Source organism: Amaranthus tricolor, chromosome 11 (genome assembly GCF_026212465.1).
Source record: "Amaranthus tricolor cultivar Red isolate AtriRed21 chromosome 11, ASM2621246v1, whole genome shotgun sequence".
Lineage (NCBI taxonomy): Eukaryota > Viridiplantae > Streptophyta > Magnoliopsida > Caryophyllales > Amaranthaceae > Amaranthus > Amaranthus tricolor.
In genome coordinates, this window is record NC_080057.1 from 22592721 (window position 1) to 22611507 (window position 18787).

The 18787-nt window shown below is 33.9% G+C and overlaps 2 protein-coding genes across 8 annotated transcripts; both read left to right on the forward strand.

Moving 5' to 3' along the window:
* Window positions 1-882: 882 nt before the first annotated feature.
* LOC130827401 (4-hydroxybenzoate polyprenyltransferase, mitochondrial) lies at window positions 883-13574 on the forward strand. Of its 7 annotated transcripts, none has more exons than XM_057693111.1 (12): window positions 883-1072; window positions 1371-1434; window positions 1899-2410; window positions 3060-3547; window positions 5880-6015; window positions 7282-7403; window positions 10934-11003; window positions 11107-11256; window positions 11590-11725; window positions 11842-11938; window positions 12857-12939; window positions 13035-13574. In XM_057693111.1, the coding sequence occupies exons 4-11, from the start codon at window positions 3105-3107 to the stop codon at window positions 12924-12926; spliced, it is 1224 nt and encodes a 407-aa protein (XP_057549094.1). In that variant the 5' UTR covers window positions 883-1072; window positions 1371-1434; window positions 1899-2410; window positions 3060-3104; the 3' UTR covers window positions 12927-12939; window positions 13035-13574. The 7 variants fall into 7 exon arrangements, with proteins under 7 accessions (XP_057549094.1, XP_057549097.1, XP_057549095.1 ...); XM_057693114.1 differs by having other exon boundaries at window positions 1899-1957; XM_057693112.1 differs by lacking the exon at window positions 1899-2410.
* Window positions 13575-14667: 1093 nt separating this feature from the next.
* On the forward strand, window positions 14668-18708 carry LOC130827400 (protein ACCELERATED CELL DEATH 6-like). The gene is made up of 3 exons (XM_057693108.1): window positions 14668-15740; window positions 17124-17650; window positions 17991-18708. The coding sequence occupies exons 1-3, from the start codon at window positions 14972-14974 to the stop codon at window positions 18639-18641; spliced, it is 1947 nt and encodes a 648-aa protein (XP_057549091.1). The 5' UTR covers window positions 14668-14971; the 3' UTR covers window positions 18642-18708.
* The last annotated feature ends 79 nt before the right edge of the window (window positions 18709-18787 follow it).

Below are 18787 nucleotides of genomic sequence, written 5' to 3' on the forward strand. Positions count from 1 at the left end.
ATACAAGTACTTTTATTCAATGCAACACGATGGTTCTAATGGAACATAAAAGTATTTGTACTCTTTAATCATCGATCAATAATAGTGATATTACTCTTTCCTTAACACGTTTATACATATTTGTAAATAGTTCAAATTGAATATGTTAATAGTTAAATTATGACACATAAATTGACAATTGATGTTTTATGATCTAACTCAATTTTGAACGCATAAGCTTCAATTATCGTTTTCAAAATAAGTATTTCAAAGTCTATAAAGATATTGTATGGATTTTAGTTCAAATTGAATATGTTAATACTTAAATCATGGCATATAATTTGACAATAATGTTTAATAATCTAACTCAATTTTGAATTTCTAATCTTCAATTATCGTTTTAAAAAAAGTATTCAAATTGTATAGACATATTGTATAGCATTTAGTTCAAATTTAATATGTTAATAGTTTTAACACCTTTATTGATAGTTTTATTAACCATTCATTTGTTGTTTGAAATAAAACCATATTTAGGTAGAAATTGATCAATTGAACGTCAAAATTGATCACTTATAGGTTCAAATTGAAATTTTTTACTTTAATTGATATGTTAAGTGTTACTTTACGTTGAAATTGATACCTTTAACGTTAAAATTGATAAATTCTCAGAAAATGAAAAAAACAAAGAAAAACATATGATGTTGTTATACACGCGAATTAGGCCGACCCACTCTTGATCTCAATTTGACACGGTCTCGGCCATGGTGAAAAATAAAATAAAATAATGTAGGAAAATTTTATCTAAATGTGATTTTTTATTGGAAATTTACGCGTAGCAAGGGGTGGGTTTCGAAACCTACTAAGCGCATTTCATATAATTTTTTTTTTAAATTTTTGATTATATCCCCAATTCCCGGAGAAACCCTCATTGATAATCAACATTCATTCCAATCACGAAACCCTACTGCTGCAGTCTCTTGTCAGCACCACGCCACCACCATGGTCTTGCTGCACTGCCGTCTTCCGTAGCATCCACCAGCCGCACTGTTGACTATCGTCTGCCGCACCAGCCACCACCATTCTCTTCTTTAAGGTTTTTTTTTAATTGCAATTTATTGTCATTTTATCTTGATGCTGAAATTAATCAAATTAATTTGTAACTCATTTCCAAGGTTGGAATGATTCTGAATTAATTATAGTAATTTTTTATTTGCAATTACACAATTAGGGTTGTTGATTTTGGGGTTTTTTGAATTGGGTAAATTTGTTGGCATGAATTGGTTTTTGAATTTGAATTTGATGTTGAAATCAGGATTATCATTAGTGGTTAATATATAGTAATGAGTAATCACTAATGTAGTGTTTCGTGGACTCATGGTTGTGTATTGTAGAGCTGCAAATGGATTGGTATTTCAAAAGAGTTGCTTCCGAATCACATTTTCCTTCTAGTTCAAGGTCCAAAAATTGTTGACATCACTTTTTTTTTTTTTTTGTTTGTCTGCATCTGCCACTGAGCTATTTTAATGTGGTTTAAATGTGATCATCCCTCGGTTGAGATAACCTCAAAAAAAAAAGTTTTTGTGCTACTAATTTTTATTAGTGTGGTATCCAACTCATATATGAGTTGTGTCTCACGATAAGACTGTTGCATACAAGAATTTTTGTGAAAGGAATGTTGATGGTAACATATTTTCTTAGTTTTTTTCATAAAATAGCATCAAGGTTTCAAACTTATAAAAACCATAACCAGAATATTTAAATATTTGTTAAGTAATGAAAAGAAGATTTTGGCGCGAAATTCAATCAAATTTGATATAATTTTGGGGAGAATTTTGATCAATTAGGATTATAATTTGCCTAATTTATCGAATTTACGGGAAAAGGGAAAATTTGAGTTTCTTTCATGTTTGATTTTCTAGGGAAAGGCGGTGGTGGTGGCACAAATAACGGAAAGGGGAAGGGCTAGTGCAAGTGCAAGGTAAGTGGAGCGTGGTGCAGAGATGGCGCAGTACAATGAGTGGGTGAAGGGCTAATGTTCGACAGTGAGGGAAGGGGTACAACAATGGTGGTAGAGTGTAGGGAAACTGGGGAGGGTTTACTTGTTTTTTCCATACGTAAAATGATACCTTTGGCGTTAATGTTATCATGTGTAAAAAAAAATCTACCATTATTTTTAATGTTATCACGTGTAAAAAAATCTACAATTGGTGTTTAATAGATCAGATTAGTTTGGATCACGTTTGTGTTCGGATCATATATAAATGAGTCAGAAATCCATTGACCGAACCTAACTTGTTTAGTCAAGTGAGTGGGTGGAAGAGGAGGAAGAGGATGGGTTTTTTCGTTTTTTTTTTAAAAACAAGATAACCTGATGTAGCATATTAATAGAAAATAATCCAAAAGTGGATTATTCACAGCGGAATAGTGAAATGTGAGATTATTAAATAGTTTTTCTTATTTTATATATATATATTTTACAAACAATTGTAAAATTTTAAATGAATCAAGTTTAAGTTTTATTGATTCACTTGATTTGAAATTAATTCGTTTAATAAATGAATTATAGATTTCAGGTTTAAAATTCCAACTTTAATACAACCTAATTAATAAACAGGTGAGGTTGAATCGATCTATTTTTTTAAGTAGGTCAAAGCCTCTACCCAACACCACTAATTTCGGATTAGGTCCATGTCTGGTTAGTAAGTCCAATTTTGTAGGCCTAACCATTTAGAATAGGAAAAGTTGTTAAAAATATTCTCAATCATGACTCATTCGCGCGTAATAATCCCTTTTATTAATTAACTCAAAATAATCTATATAATTGGAGTGATTTTCTATTAAAAGTTAAACTATATTTTTTTACAACAATCAAGAGGTATTTTGAGAACATAAATAAGACATTGGATTATTCTTTTGAAAGATTATTCATTTTGAGTTAATTAATATTAAGTATTACTCCTATTATTTTCAGCAATAATTTTGAGATTATTTTTAATTAACAAATTTTTGTATGGATTTTTTAATTTTTTTAATCTCACTATTCATCAATTCTCCATTTATTTTCCCTATGGCCACAACAGGGTTCCTCTCCCTTGCATAATTTATACAATTACAGCTCTCCAGCAATGGTGGCCTTGTCTCGTGTGTACCGTTCCATTCGTCGCCGTCTTCCATATTATCTCTCACTTTCTCCACCTTCTCTTGTCTCTCCTTCGCCAAACTCTAATCTGACTTGCATTCTTTACTCTCAAACCCATTCTTGTACCCAATTTACAACCTTTAGGTTCAATTTTTTAAGCTCTAATTTAATTGTTGGGAAGCTTCATCAGCTCACATCATCCCAGAAATCCTTCTTCTCTGCTTATTCTACTTTACCCCAAACCCCAAAACTCCCCAATTCTGGAAAACAAGGTGATAATGACAATGTTGATCGCTTGTTGAAGTTAAATAGTAAGATTGGCACTTCGTGGGTTGACTTGTATTTGCCGCAAAGAATTCGACCTTATGCTAAACTTGCTCGGTTGGATAGACCCATTGGTACTTGGTTGCTTGCTTGGCCTTGTATGTGGTATGATGTTTCATTTCCCCTTTCTTTGTTCTTTTGCTTTATCATTATGTAAATTTCATATTGTTTATGTATTTTTTGTTCACTATGGATCACATGAACTTTGTTGGTCTTGGGCATCTTTTCATCTGTTTGATACTAGATTGAGGAGAATTCATGTGGAGGATAACGGGGATGGTTCTTTGGTTCATGTAACTGACTCCAATATACTGTGATTAAGGTATTGACATTGTTGAATAATTTTAAACCTGAATATGAAGGGAGATTTCACACACAATCACAGTGTTAAACTAAGCTACGAATCGGTTGATTAGTTATCATGGAATGTTATTGTTTCATTTGTTTACAATTTAACAAATGTCACTGTTTGGTTATTCATGAAGATAGATTTTACATAATCACCTTGTTACAGTGCTTGATCTAAATCATCAAACTATGAAATCAATTAATTAGTGATCACATAATGGCTTGTTATCATACCATATCATGTAAATGAAATATAGTATTCATGTTTTCTTTTAATTTAAGTTTGCATGCTGTTGAGCCTGTCAAGATCACTGAGGTTGCACTGCTAGCTAGAATTGATACACTTAATTTTTGATGGAATGTTTTTATAATCTTCCTTGTTTAATCTACTACAATACTTACTGCACTTGGGAAAAAGATTAGTTATAATGACCTTATCTAACTTAACAGAGTTTATGTAATAAATCAATTTGTCCACATGTGTCAATATATGGGACTCAATATCTCTATTGAATGGCTTTGTATAAATTGGGTTTTACTTCAAGAGTGTGATAATGATTCTTGATATGGGCCCCTTAGTTGGAATGTTTGATGGTACTGACTACTAACAATAAAGATTTCATTGACTTTTTATTTTAGACTAGAAGTAAGTGGATCCCATACTTGGCTAGTTTTTGGATTAGAGTTCATTGGCTTGAGATTTTGATCACACTAGTAGCATTTCTTAATTAATCTTATGGGACATTAATTAGTAACCTTATACTCCCCCAAGTGATCAAGAAAACAACAATTTCAATTTTTTGGACGAGGAATGTGCAATGTTTACTTAATTCGATTGAGACAAGTGATTTATTGTCGGCTTTGGTTTATTTTTAGCTCATTTGGGAGAATCACAAATTTTAATGTATTAATTAGTGAATTAGGCAACACTATGAATGAGTTTAGAGCTATCAGTTGTACAAAACTAGCCTACAGAGCAAGTGATTCTTTGCAGCAAGGAGATTGATGATTGTGCAGAGCCTTGTAAAAGAATCTAAACTGGAATGATATCATGAAGAAGGCAATTAATAGAACATCAATAAGTATTGATTTTAGTTTGTTCATATTAATTTATGTTGTGCTGACATCTAGTTTCCTAGATGTACTCCTTCATCGTGTTTTTAATAATTGGTTCTCTTGTTGCTAAAACAAACAAAGGAATTTGCATCTTGATACTTTGTGCATATATTAATTAGCAAATACTTCATCATAAAAAAACAAATATATATTCTAAGAAACTTTAATTGGAAATCTTACGTAGCTTTTAAATTCAAAAATATTATATTTTAGGAAAATTTAAAAGAACATACTCCCTCCAATTCAGCACTAACGTCCCATTTACTTTATGCACTCTATCCAATGCACTTATTCAATCCTTAATATCTCTAATTGTGCATTATTAAAAATTGTGAAAAGTTGATATGAATAATCTTTGCATTGAGACAAATCAAACAAGATCCCACATGACTATGTTTTGACTTGTAGATTAATAATAAAATACAAATTAAGAGTAAGAGATGAATAGTGTCCAAAAAGCAAATGAGACGTTAGTGCTGAATTGGAGGGAGTATATTATTGTGAAATTCATATACTAAAAAATAGGTTGATTTTAACTTTTGTAGAAATTATTTTGAAGAACATATCTTGCACTGATATACTACTCCAAAATATTACATGCCATGTATTTCAATTTAGGCAGTAGCCATATTTCATATGGCAAGTCACTATGAAAATGCCATGTGGAATTTTACAGTCTTTTTATTAGATTGTATGATATGATATGGTAAAATGTTAAAAAAAAATTCATACTACCTCTGTTCCTAAGCAAATGCTTTGTAAACAAAAATACTACTATTCTTCGGCCAACTTTGACTCTAGTTTTTTGTCTTTATATTAAAAATAAACTTAGCCAGAGATCTTGTTAGATTTTTATCAATGCATACTTTCAAAATATCAAATTTCTATGATTTTTATTTGTACGTGAGTACGTTCATATATTGTCAAAAACTTCTTTCATGCTAAAATCAACTCATCAGCTCATTTTCTGTAGGTCCATTACCATGGCAGCTGAGCCAGGGAATCTTCCTGATTTTAAGATGCTAGTTCTATTTGGTTGTGGGGCCTTGCTTCTGAGGGGGGCTGGCTGTACAATTAATGATCTCCTTGATCAGGATATTGATGTAAAGGTAATTCTCTAGTTCTGCAATTTTTTACATGTCTCTCTAGTATATTAACATACATACCCAGAGCAACAACTTTCCTACATTTTGCTTATAGTTGCATTCTATGTTACTCAGACTCTTCATTTTGCTTCACGTACCCGTGTCCGATCCTTGAGGCTCGGACATTGCTATGGCACTTAAACACTTCATTTAAAGCATAAAATTTAATATTTAGACGTATTCGACACTTGGACATAGACCAATATCCGAAATCAATACCCGAGTCCAATTACCATGCATTTTCTATTCGATAAAATATGCACTATAACAAAGAACTGAACAAGGTTCAGCAAGTTATGTACTTGACCGACCTCATCGAGGTCGGTATGCTATTATTCACATATATTATTTGGACTTAGTATACTATATTCCTCCCAATATGATCTTATGAACTTGACTAAAAAATTTTGGTATCGTTGATTCATTGCCTTTTTTGAGTATCTAATTTGAAGAAAGATGCAACATAAACCTTTCATTTACCGCATGTTTAGATGCCTTTCAATTCTTTAGAAAGATAATGAAGCCTATTCTGTTTTCTAAAAGCTTATAAGTAAGATATAGAAAAAATGTCTTCCTGGATTATATTTAATTGGAGTTAATGTATTTGGAGACCAAAATTTATGCTCTTTATTTAGGAGCATGAGCTTTTTTTTGAAATTTTGGTTTCAGCTTTGAATACTTGCATTCCACTTGTTATTTATCGCTACTTTTTTCATTGTGTCGCCGCATTTTTTCATAAATTTTCCAACTTTGCCACTCCCTATCAAAAAACTTTGTCTTGCACAATTTTCCTTTTATTTGGTTACATTAAAATTAATCTTTTTATTATTTAACATTACTTTATTCATATTAATGTTATTTTTAGGTAAAATGAAAATAATTAATTAATTGAATGAGTTGAGAGAGTTTATGTTAGAAAGATATTAGAAAGATTAAGTCTAGAGGCAAAAAAGTGAAAAGGGGTGGCGACAAATAATAATGTCCAACTTGCATTCATACTAGCACTAGGAAGAGGAATTTTGGGGATAGTTTTTACTTGGAGCGGAGTGGCTCATCTAAATTTTGTTCTATTTGTTTATGTTTTCATTTTATATGTTTTTTGTAGATTTTTTTCATTTGATTTGATCTTGGTAATTACCCTCTTGTTGGTGATGTCTATGAGTGTTTCCTATAACGAAGTTCTGGAAATGTATCTATATAACTTTTTCTGTAAATGAAATTTATCTTCAGGTGGAACGTACGAAGCTAAGACCCATTGCTAGTGGTATTCTAACTCCATTACAAGGGCTTTCCTTTCTTGGCGTTCAACTTCTATTGGGTCTTGGGATTCTCCTTCAGCTTAATAATTATAGGTAATTTTGTCTCATTTATGATCTATGTTTAATAGTACCTTGAGTTTTTTTGATGCCTTTTCATTACCTTCTTGCTCTTGTATGAACTAGGGGAGTGGTAGTTAAGGGATCTTTTTTCCTAATGGTTCTTGGTGCAACTTCAGTCAATACTTACCTAGGGAAGTGTTTTGGCACTTTTGTGTATGTAATACCGTCGTTAGGATTGGGAATAAACACTTATTGAAGTTAGATGTTTCCTTTATTATATCATGATTAGATCATTTATGCTTATGAGTCCACATTATTGATGTAGTTGACAAATGAGATTATTAAAGAGAAGAAAACGTGAGCACTAATACCATCACAATATAAATAAATGGTGCGGCGCATTAGTGCAAGTATTGATCAACATTTGGTCACTCGAAAATTGAAGCATCTCATAATGAGAAGTAAGAAAGTTCAAGTCAAATGGAGGAGGGTTGGTAGGACTCGGGAATACTTTACATATTGTTGTGTGTGTGTGTGTGTTGGTGGGGGGGGGGGGGGGGGGGGGGTAGGGGGGGAGGAGAGATAAGGACTTCATTGGTGTCAACATTTTATTTAGCGTACTAGACTGTGCTTATATAAATAAGCTCAAAGATAAATAACAAGTTAAGAAAACCCTATGTTACACGGGCTCATCATGTTTTCAACTACTTGCATATGATCCTTGGCAGTCTAACACTTGCTCCCATACCTTTTGACTTTTTTTTTGAAATATGAAACCTTCTGTTCTTCGAACCTGACACAAGTACCTGATTTTGAGTAATATGGAAAAAATTTCTCTTGCCTGGTCCTCATCTATTCGTCCACACTATGACGTTATGACTACTGCCAAATTCTCGATTATGGCTAGCCACTGGCAGTGGCTGTCAAAAACTTGATAGGGGCTTGCTGGAAGTGGTGGACTTGGTTGTCACATGACTGATATTGGCTAGTCATTAGGTAGCAGTGTCCGCCGAGATAGATAGGATGGTTAGTGGAGAAGTAATTTTGATGAGAATATATGGCACATTTTTATGGACAGGAAGTTGGGTGGGTTCTAAGGATGTGATTTGTATGGAAAAACCTGACATGGAAGTCTTGAAAGCTTTGAATACTAGTTAAAAGTAGGCATTAAAAACAAAGTAAGGGTTTAAACTGGATTTATAATCTGGAAATTGAAGTTGTTAAGACCAAGGACAAATGTTCGAGTTTGATCTTCATTTGATTCAGAATGTGACCTTTGAGTTCCAACAAGAATATGATTTCAGTTCAAGGATTAGGTGAATTCTTGGTTGGGAAAGTTTTGCGTTTCTGGGTCTCGTAGTTGTATTGCAAAGAAATTATTCATCTTGGAAAAAAAAATCTAGTTGTGACTCCTGAGTAGGGAGGTCTTTTGGATCGTAGGAGAATGTTCAAGTTAAGAATCCAGATAAATTTGTGGATGACGATAAACAACATTATTCTGTCGTTTTAGAGAGCAAACTAGCCAACTGCATGGAAGCCTAAAAACAATTTTCTGAAGTTCAAAAGACATTGGAGACGAAGGGTAAGCAGTGATGGATTGAAGAGGTGATCATAAACTAGATTTACTATCACTTGATCAACACGAGGTTTCTTTGCTATGAGCAGCATTGAAGGGTAAATGCTTTAATGTTAAGCCCTTTAAAGCTTGTTTCTTTGTTTGGGCTGGTATCAAAGAGAAGATGAAGATGTTCTTTAGATGTGTCCTTACTCTGTAAGCATTGTCTTTTGTCTTGCACAATTGACTTGTAATTACATTCGAAATGTAAGCAACAACCAATAATTCTAAGGCAGAGTAACGCCCTTGCAATTGCAATCTGCACCATTTGACAAGTCAACTGTATGAATCTGCCAAGCTAGCTGTTCTTTTTCCCCCTTGCCTGTAACAAGGGGGATTCTCCAGCCTTACCCAATAAAAAGTCTATTCATGAGATAAACATGCTCTTTTTAGAATTCCTTTTTTCCAAATTTGATTTTCTTGAAAAGAAATTCTATCATTTAAAATTAAATTTGGGCCCTTAATAGCTTTGAGTTCTAGGCCACCGTTACATGGAAAAAATAAGGTCACATTGTATTGTATCGGCCGTATAGTAAAGGTAATCGAATTTATTGAATTGGTATTACCTGCATCGTAAAGGTGTAACAAACCGCATTTTAGGTCTTCCAAATGATAGTTTAGGCCGATATTTGGCGGTACGACCATAGTGTAAAAATATGGTAACAATTGCGATCGCGATAAAGGAACGGTAATGCGGTAACGAGAGTGAAGCAGTTTTTGTAACGCCTATACATCAGTAGAAACTATAAGCTACTATAAGATATCCCTTAATAGAGCTCAAAACGCAGATTTTTTACACTTACAAAACGGGAAATATATGTTTGTTTGTTTCGAAAACCTTTACAACGTGATCAATGCGACCTTGGTTTTACACTACGAGTACGACAACCGGATCATTCTGGTTACCGCATCACTATTTCCGTTACTGCAACACGTGTCCGTTACCGCAACTGTGACCGTTATCATATTTTTGCACTATGGACGCAACCCCTTTGGCCTACGCTTAGCTCTATTATTCTATCATTTCATAAAAATGGCAACTAAGACATGTACTCTCTAAATTTACTCCCAAGATAGAGTAAAGAAAATGAAAAGAGCCAACTAGTGAGAATAGAGAAAAAGAGATGGTCAATGGAAGATGTTGAAGAATAAAAGATTGAATATTGTCGTCATTGTTATTTATTTCCCCAACACCAATGTGCCAAGGAGAAGGGTAAAAGTGGGAGAACAAGAGGAGCAAGTAGAAAAAGTTAGTCTGTACATTCATTGTGGTTTCGGGGAAATTTTTGTCTTCAATACCACCAGCAAGCCCCTTTTGTAGCCTGTTCTCATCCACTCTTACCTCGTCCATTACTCACATATGTAGAGAGTTGAAGAGGGACAAGAGTAGGATCGATGCATTGCCAATTCTGAAATGTTGTAACTTCTAAACCACTATAGTGGTTTCTACCCTTCAATATTTTTCCTGACAAGATTCGACCAGATTTGTTTTGCAAAACCATAGTGTAACAGTTTTTTAATAAAAAAAGGGAAAAACCACACCAAGATACTGAATGGCTCCTAAGCAACTCTTAGGGTTTCAAGGAAAAATAATACTACATTGAATTTTATGCTAAAGTTTGCGGTCACTTTATGCAACTCGTTGCTGATACATATGACTAGATTGATTGCGGAAATATGGTTGGAAACTGGAAAGTTCATTTTTCTTGTGTATTCTACTGAAGTGTGGAACTATCTTGGAAAAAATTTATAGGAATACAACAATGCCGACAAACAATGCCAAAGCCTTGATCCCAAAAATATGGGGTAAACTTATAGGAATATGAACCACTTTTTTGTTCTTGAACTACATATGTAGTTAATTAAATAGAACAACCTTGATAATAAACTTCATCCTTTACTTATTTATTTAATGTTTTATGTCTATGTCACCACCATTCATCAACAGCCGCATTTTGGGAGCTTCATCCCTGCTTCTGGTCTTCTCTTATCCCCTCATGAAGAGGCTGACATTCTGGGTAAGAATAGTTGTGGGCTATTGTCTTATTCCTTTGTCCTTTCATACATAGAACAATGTGATTCCATAATGATGCCTTTGGGACTTGAAATTTTGACTTGCAGCCCCAGGCATACCTGGGATTGACCTTTAACTGGGGAGCATTACTGGGATGGTCTGCTGTCAGAGGAAGTTTGGACCCTTCTATTGTCTTACCATTGTACATGTCTGGTATTTTTTGGACTTTGGTCTATGATACTATATATGCCCACCAGGTACTAGCTCTTCTCATCATTTTTAACGAAATATAGCCAGAAAGAGGACACCCACTCCCCCTACCCCAAAAAAATAAAAAGAAAAACCATTAAAAGAATTAAGTGAAGAACCATATTTCTTCTACTTATTACCTGACAAGTTATAGGCCGATATGTGTCGATTTGATGGTTGTTTAGTGTTTACCTTTGTTGTTGCTTGCAATGTAAAAATATGGAAAATCTTTGGTTGCTTCTTTTGATAAAATTCTATTTTCTCATATTTCATTATCAGTTGAACATCTTCAAATTACTATTGGTTAGATAGAACATCAGTGAGATTATAATTTCCTGCAGGATAAAGAAGATGATTTGAAAGTGGGTGTCAAATCTACGGCCTTGAGGTTTGGGGATTCAACAACGGAGTGGCTTAGTGGGTTCGGCCTCGCATGCATTAGTTCTCTTGCTCTCAGTGGATTCAATGCACACTTAGGTATGGAATTTTATGTTTTTTGTTCTTTTGCTTGGGCTTTTGGCCATATTGAGAGGTGTCTAGGTGTTTGATTATTTGAACCTTCTCGCTTTTTTCCATTGCTCTTGGAACTACAGGTTGGCCATTTTATGCATGTTTGGTTGCTGCATCAGGGCAGATGGCTTGGCAGATTTATACAGTTGACTTCTCAAATCGTGCAGATTGCAATCGCAAGTACGTCACTCTGCCTTAGAACTACTGATTGTCGCTTACTTTGATAAGCTTATAGGTCAATTTGTTTTCCTGTCCTTGCATAGGTTGTCAAACCACGTTTCAAATGCATTTACAATTTGCAAAGAGCCGTGGCCTCTATAAAAACTTTTAGATTACTCAATAATATGCTATGTGTCTTTCTTTTTTTTCCCTGTAGTTGGGAAAGTAGTCTGCATTCGTGGATCCCCTTTTAAATCGTTGTGCACATTCGATTCAACCTCCAAATTTGTTATTTGTATTTTGTACCACCAATGGGCTTTTCTCAATGAATGAGCTTTTCTTAATGTTTCCTTTGCACTAGTGGATTTTAAAGCACATATTAGGGACTGCCATAATTATTTGCTTGAAACTCTTGTATTTTAGTCTTGTTATATGTGTGCACTCTCAGTTGCTGATGTGTTGTCATAATGGGTTCTTGAAAAAAAAAATACACACCGAACCCAAACTAAAGAAGTGTAACGATTAGGCTTATAAGATTATATCACGCTACTTAGTGTTTGATCCTTATTCTTATTTTGAATCACAACTTATAGGATAAGATGGACATAGTGTGTAAGATGGACTAAAAGGCTCCCTATAATTGACATTATCTTTAGTAAACACACCGAGTAAAATTCACCTCATCTATTTTGTCAAAGTGACCTAATGGTAATGACAATTACTGTTAAATGTTATAGAAAATATAGAAGTCACCTCAAAAACATTTGAACGTATACATTAATGGATCATAGAACTTATCATTTTGAATGCGATCCACTTTGCATCATAAAGCGACGTGTTTCTCTATCTCTTGTGTGAACATTTCGTGTGAAGTTAACTTTCTACCGTTGCAACCTTGTGTTCTTGTTGGAAATTTACTTTCTCCACTTGAATTTTCAGGTTCATTTCAAACAAATGGTTTGGTGCCCTCATCTTTAGCGGCGTCCTGTTTGGAAGGCTGACTTCATAATCCTAATACAGAGGTATTCAATGTTTTTTGCATTGCAGCAGTGGAACCACAACTGTCTATTATGTATTCTAGCAATGAGAATTACCTAAATTAAATGTTTTTCTGTAGGTTACAGTTTAGATCACTCATTTGCTCTGAATCGCACAAAGAAGCTGACCCGGCATCTTGTTGTCTGGAGAAAACTAATGGAAAAAGTCGATAGATGGTCTTGCATATGGTATACAATTGGTTCTCTGCAGAATTTTGTGATTCTCTCCGGGATTCATGAGCAGTTCTCAAGCCAGTGCATACATCAGGCAGTGCTTCTTTGAGACTAATGGCTTTGATCCAAGTGAACAGCGGCGAATATAGGATACCAATATAGCGTAACCCAAACACTCAATTTCTACATGCATACGGAATCAACTACACCGTCATTTTCTGTGTTATATGTTACATAATTTAGTATTGATTAGGTTTTTAATCAAATAACTCAGGCCATGGCCTAAACAGGCCCGGACTTAGATTCTCCCCTGCAAAAGTGGGTAAGGACACAATTTTGTTTCGGCTATTCCAAGCATATTAGCTAATCTCCCCTTCACTTGGGATTTGACTGTGTAAAAGCAAAATTATTTATAATTTAGTTTGTGTTCTGTTATTTGCTCAAAAGAACAGAAATGCCATAGCATAGCTGCAGCCATTGTTGCCTTACCTTGTTCTCCAATTTGGTTGGCTCAATCCTTGATAGAAGTAGGTAGTTGTGTCTAAGCTCCCTTTTCTTGTTTGTAATTTGCCTTCAATTTTTTTATCTGATTTGAAATTAGCTTGAAATTCGATCAAAAATTACTTTATTATCTTGACCATTTGAAAATGAGATGCCTTGAAAAAAAAAATTGATCATAAGTTGAATCCAATGTGTTTGACCCCTTTTCTCAATTTGTAGGTATTTCAGTTTTATTTTATTTTAATTTTAATAGATTTCAATATTTTTGTTAATGAAGCATTCAGAGTATTAGAATTTTATTTTTAAAAGTATTTTACAAAGTATTATTTTGGAAAAGAATTAGTGATAAGAAAACTAATATTTTCTTAGAGTGAAAATACTTCGATCCATAACACCTCGATCAAAGTTAACAAAATAACAGTGATTTACCAATATGGTAAATCACGTGTAGGTGGTAAGTATGTATTGTTTTATGACTTTATTAAATTTTATTTTCCTTTTTTGTTTTGATTATTTTATTTTTTTTATCTTTTTATAATGATTTACATAATTAATTTAAATTTTCTAATAAAATTGGAAAAAGATGTACTAAAAGTAAAAATAGTGCTTCCAAGTTCCAAATTGAAAACCAAAGTCAAGTCAATAAGCACGCTTTTAGTATTCTTGCATGTTACTAGTTATTACTCCCTTGTTCTCTTCGCAATTTCTGATATTTTTTTCATCGAATTTTGTATCTTCTTTTTATGATAGTGAGATTTTTTTTTTTTTTCATTCCATTAACTTATCCTTTTAATTGATTTCATCTACTTTTTTCGTTTTAATTTACTGGCAACATTGAAATACTTTCACTATTCACTTATCTCCTTTAATTTGTGATTTATAAATTAAAACATAGTCAAGTGGAACCTTGTTTGATTCGTCTCGATGCAAAGATTTTTAATATTAAATTTTTATAAATTTTTATTATTCACAATTATAAATATTAAAAGATTTAATTAATTCATTAAACTGCGTGAAAAAGCAAATATTACAACTATTTTGAAACGATAAAAGTATTTATTCTTCCTTAACTTAAATTTTGTGTATCCACCATTATGATAATAATCCCCATCACATCTTTAAAATAGAAAATCAAATCTTGTCTAAGTCGTAAAATGTCCCATCTTCAGTTGTCAGCTTTCTCTTCCCTCGACCTGCCCTATGCATTAGGCATTAACAAATGAATAAAGCACTAACCTATCAAGAGGAAACTTCCATAGTCAAAAGTAATTTCCAACAAAAGCATTAATCACTGACTAATGAATTACTATCACACCTTCATACAAGAATAATTTCTCCAAAAATGAGTCCTGATTCTGCAACTCCCATTACTCTAACCCATTCCGTGGAAGATGAAATTGAAACCTCCTCTTCGGAAGCCATTGATGCCTTTCTTAGATCAAGGGCTACTAATAACATCGACCCAGTTCACAGCAACAGATTTTGTTCATCTCAATCTTCCAGTACAAATTCCCTTTCTTGGGAAGATAATTTTGTCCCAATCGAACCAGATTTGTACAAGTTTTTGGTAAATGGAACGAAAGATGAAATTTTAGGTTTAAGTACAAATTTAGAGGAGTTTAAGTCTTCGGAAGAAAGAAATTCTGTTCTTCATATAGCAGCAAGTGCGGGACAATCTGACCTAATTTCTGATATTCTTCCCCAATGTAAAGAATTGATTAAATGGAAGAACATAAAAGGTGATCTTCCCCTTCATTCTGCTGCTAAATCTGGGCAATTTAATGCCCTTAAAGCTTTGATTACTTGGGATGGTTTTAGTAAAGAAATTTTGGGGTGGGTAAATAAGGAAGGGGATACTGTTTTGCATATTGCATTACAGAATAATCAAAAAGAAATGGGTGAGTTTTTGGTGGGTGAGTATTGTATTGGTAAAGCTTGTTATATGATGAATAAAGAGAAAGTTTGTCCTTTGTATTTGGGTATTAAGTTAGGTTATTGGGAACTTGTGAGGAATATTATTTCTTATACAAGTCAAAATAAAGAAGATTCAGAGGAGGCTCTTCTTCAAGGAATGTCTGTTGCTCATGCTGCCATTGAGGTTAATAACATAGGTAAACTACTCTATTTTCAAAGTAGACTTAATTTCATTTAGTATGTATTTGGATGGAAGAAAATAGAGGGAAAAAAAGAAGGGATTTAGAGGGATGATAATTTCTTCTTTGATAATAAATTGGGAGAGAATGAATTTGAAGGGTAGAAATTTGGAGGAATTAGATGAATGATTTTTGTTAAGATATAATTTTTTAAAAGTTGGAAAGATTTAAAAGAAGACTTTTATCTCTCTTTCTTTTCTTTTCCTTTCCTTTCCTTTCCTCTTAAACAAATAAGAGTTCTTCCCTTTAATTTCTCCTTCTTTTCTTTCCCTTCCCTTTTTCCCCTTTCTTTTTATTCTAATCTCTTCAAAGTTATTATCCAAACATAGTATTAGAGTTTAGGGTTATGTAGTAGTACAACTTAATTGTTGCATAAAGACTTAGTTTTTGGTAGATATTATGATCTACAACCATAAGATTAAATTTTTGCTTGATTTAATTTCTTAATATGGTATTAAATGCAAGTGATATGACTTGGTTACATAACATGTTATTTGATATCCTTGTCATGGTTTGTATCTCATGCATCCATGCACCCTCATTTCAAGTGAAATAATAAGGGTCTTGCAATGAGTCTTGTAGTGATTCTTGTTCACAAGAGTGTTATCGTTAAAGTGAAAAGAATAATGAATCGTACACGCAGTCTTGATAAATAATCTTTTTGCACAACTTTTAAAGTGGGAGGAGTTTCCAAATTGTTCCAAGACTAATTAGAAGAGAGAAGAAAGCAAAGGGGAAGGGAAGGGAAAGGAAGAGGAGAGATAAGGAGGAAAAGTATATCTTGTTTGCTTATAAAGAAAGGTTAGGAAAAAAGGAAGAAAAATAAGTGTTTTCCCTCAAATCTCTCCATTCTAAACAAAATTTGCTCATGTTTCATTGAACACATTCCCTCCAAATCTGTCCCCCTTCCATTTTGTTATCCAAGCAAGGAATCTCCATCCTTTCAAATCCCTTTTCTTCCTTTTCCTTTATTTCTCTCTATCCAGATACGCTGTAAACAAATAAAGTTGAGTCTATAAAACTAAAAGAGTCTTGTATGAGTCTAAATGAAAATAGATAAAAGTTAGCGGAAATTTGATGTATTAGAGTCTAAAGATTAAAGTTTAAGTTTGGGATATTCAGACCCTAAGTGATAGGTACAAAGAAGCCTATGATGCATTTACACTTTTAACCCAAAGAAATTTTGTTTGAGGGGGCGTGATATGATATAGTACATACATATAATGGAGCTACAACCATACTTAAGCTTAATCTTATGAGTGTAGCTCCATAAAAACTGTATCTTCTCGAGTTCATTGTTCATTCACGCTTCAACCATACCAATTTTTTCGAATGGCGCAGAGGTCTTGAAGGAACTATTAAGCAACCACAGAAATCCGATTGAGTCGTGGGATGAGGAAGGTCGGAGTCCATTATCGTACGCAGCATTCAAAGGTTACCTTGAAGTGGTTCAATACTTGCACAAGGAATTTCCTGAGTGTGCATTCAAATGTGACAAGGATGAGGAGGGCTCATTTCCTATTCATAAGGCAGCAAGTGGTGGGAGTATAAAGGTCATCAAAGAGCTGCACCATACTAAGAGCTTGCTTAATAGGACAGAACAGAATATTCTTCACGTCGCAGCTGCGAGTGGCAAATCAAAACTTGTCTCTTATCTTTTAAATGTGCCGGAGTTACAGGGCCTAATTAATCGAAAAGACAAAGATCAAAACACGCCTTTGCATTTGGCTACCAAAGGATTCCATCCAAGGGTGGTGTATATTTTGACGCGAGAAAGGAGGTGCAAGTGCGAGTTGCAGAACAAGGATGGGCTGACAGCTCTTGACGTCGCTGAGATCCATTCAGGGCCATACCCCACATTTAAAGCAGTAAGTTAACACATTTGAATTTATGAACCCGATTCCTTGAACAATCGTCGAATTTGATTGGTTTATAACTTCTTGATAGATTTCTTGATGTAAATACATTAGATAGTTGGCTTAGTTTTGTATATATGCTTACCATGGTTGATGAGAAGGTATCGACGTGTTACTTTGCTTATGATTCGTAAAATTAGACTACCGACTTGATGTAGTACATCAATGTCAAAGCCCTGATTCCAAAAGATTGAGATCGGCTAGACCTATATACATGTAGGAGGATATATGTTTTGAGATTTCACCCAAGACAAATTATGTCTTTCCCTAAAAACCTGAGTTGTTTTTGCAGCGTTTGACATGGATGGCTTTAAGGTATGTGGATGCACCTCGAAGCTCACAGTTAACAAGGAAGAGGTATGTACAAAAGAACGGTATACAAAAGCAATACAATAAAGTTAATGACACAAAAGCGTTGGAAGGCTACAAGGATAGAGTTGATACTCACTTACTGGTGGCAACACTAGTGGCAACTGTGACTTTTGCAGCCGGGTTTACTCTCCCAGGAGGATACAATCAGTCTAATCCCGACATAGGCATGGCAGTCCTCGCCCATTTTTGGGCGTTCAAAGCGTTTGTACTATGCAACACAGCAGCATTATACAGTGCTATCTTAAGTGTTGTGAGCCTCATGTGGGCATACATGGGGGATCGTAAACTAATCCTAGTTTCCCTTAAGTTTGCACTGCCCTTGCTCGGGTTTGCGCTTGCTATGATGTCTTTAGCCTTTATGATGGGTATATTCGTCGTGTTGAAAACTGTATCGTGGCTTTCTTATGTGGTTTTGGGCATAGGTTCTGTCTTCTTGCTTATTGTGCTTGTATTTTTTATTCCACTTTACAATCCTTCTTATATAAGGAATTCTTTAGTAAGGTTTTTCTTTTCTGGTACCTTCCTGTTGTTGCTTATAGTGTGTGAAAATAGCATTACTGAATATGACTAAAAACATTTTGGTGTGTAAGTTCTTTGAGAGATTGTTGATTTGTGCTATAAGTATAAAGTTTTTTGCATTTCTTTGGATGAAATAATCTCGACAAGGGTATTTTAAAGAATCGCCTATAGGCAAGGAGAAGGGGATATTAGTAATTC

Coding starts and splice junctions, on each gene's coding strand:
- LOC130827401 (XM_057693111.1), top strand. CDS start 3,105: ATGGTGGCCTTGTCTCGTGTGTACCGTTCCATTCGTCGCCGTCTTCCA. Junction 3,548..5,879: donor CTTGCTTGGCCTTGTATGTG/GTATGATGTTTC, acceptor CATTTTCTGTAG/GTCCATTACCATGGCAGCTG. Junction 6,016..7,281: donor ATCAGGATATTGATGTAAAG/GTAATTCTCTAG, acceptor ATTTATCTTCAG/GTGGAACGTACGAAGCTAAG.
- LOC130827400 (XM_057693108.1), top strand. CDS start 14,972: ATGAGTCCTGATTCTGCAACTCCCATTACTCTAACCCATTCCGTGGAA. Junction 15,741..17,123: donor CATTGAGGTTAATAACATAG/GTAAACTACTCT, acceptor CGAATGGCGCAG/AGGTCTTGAAGGAACTATTA. Junction 17,651..17,990: donor CATACCCCACATTTAAAGCA/GTAAGTTAACAC, acceptor TTGTTTTTGCAG/CGTTTGACATGGATGGCTTT.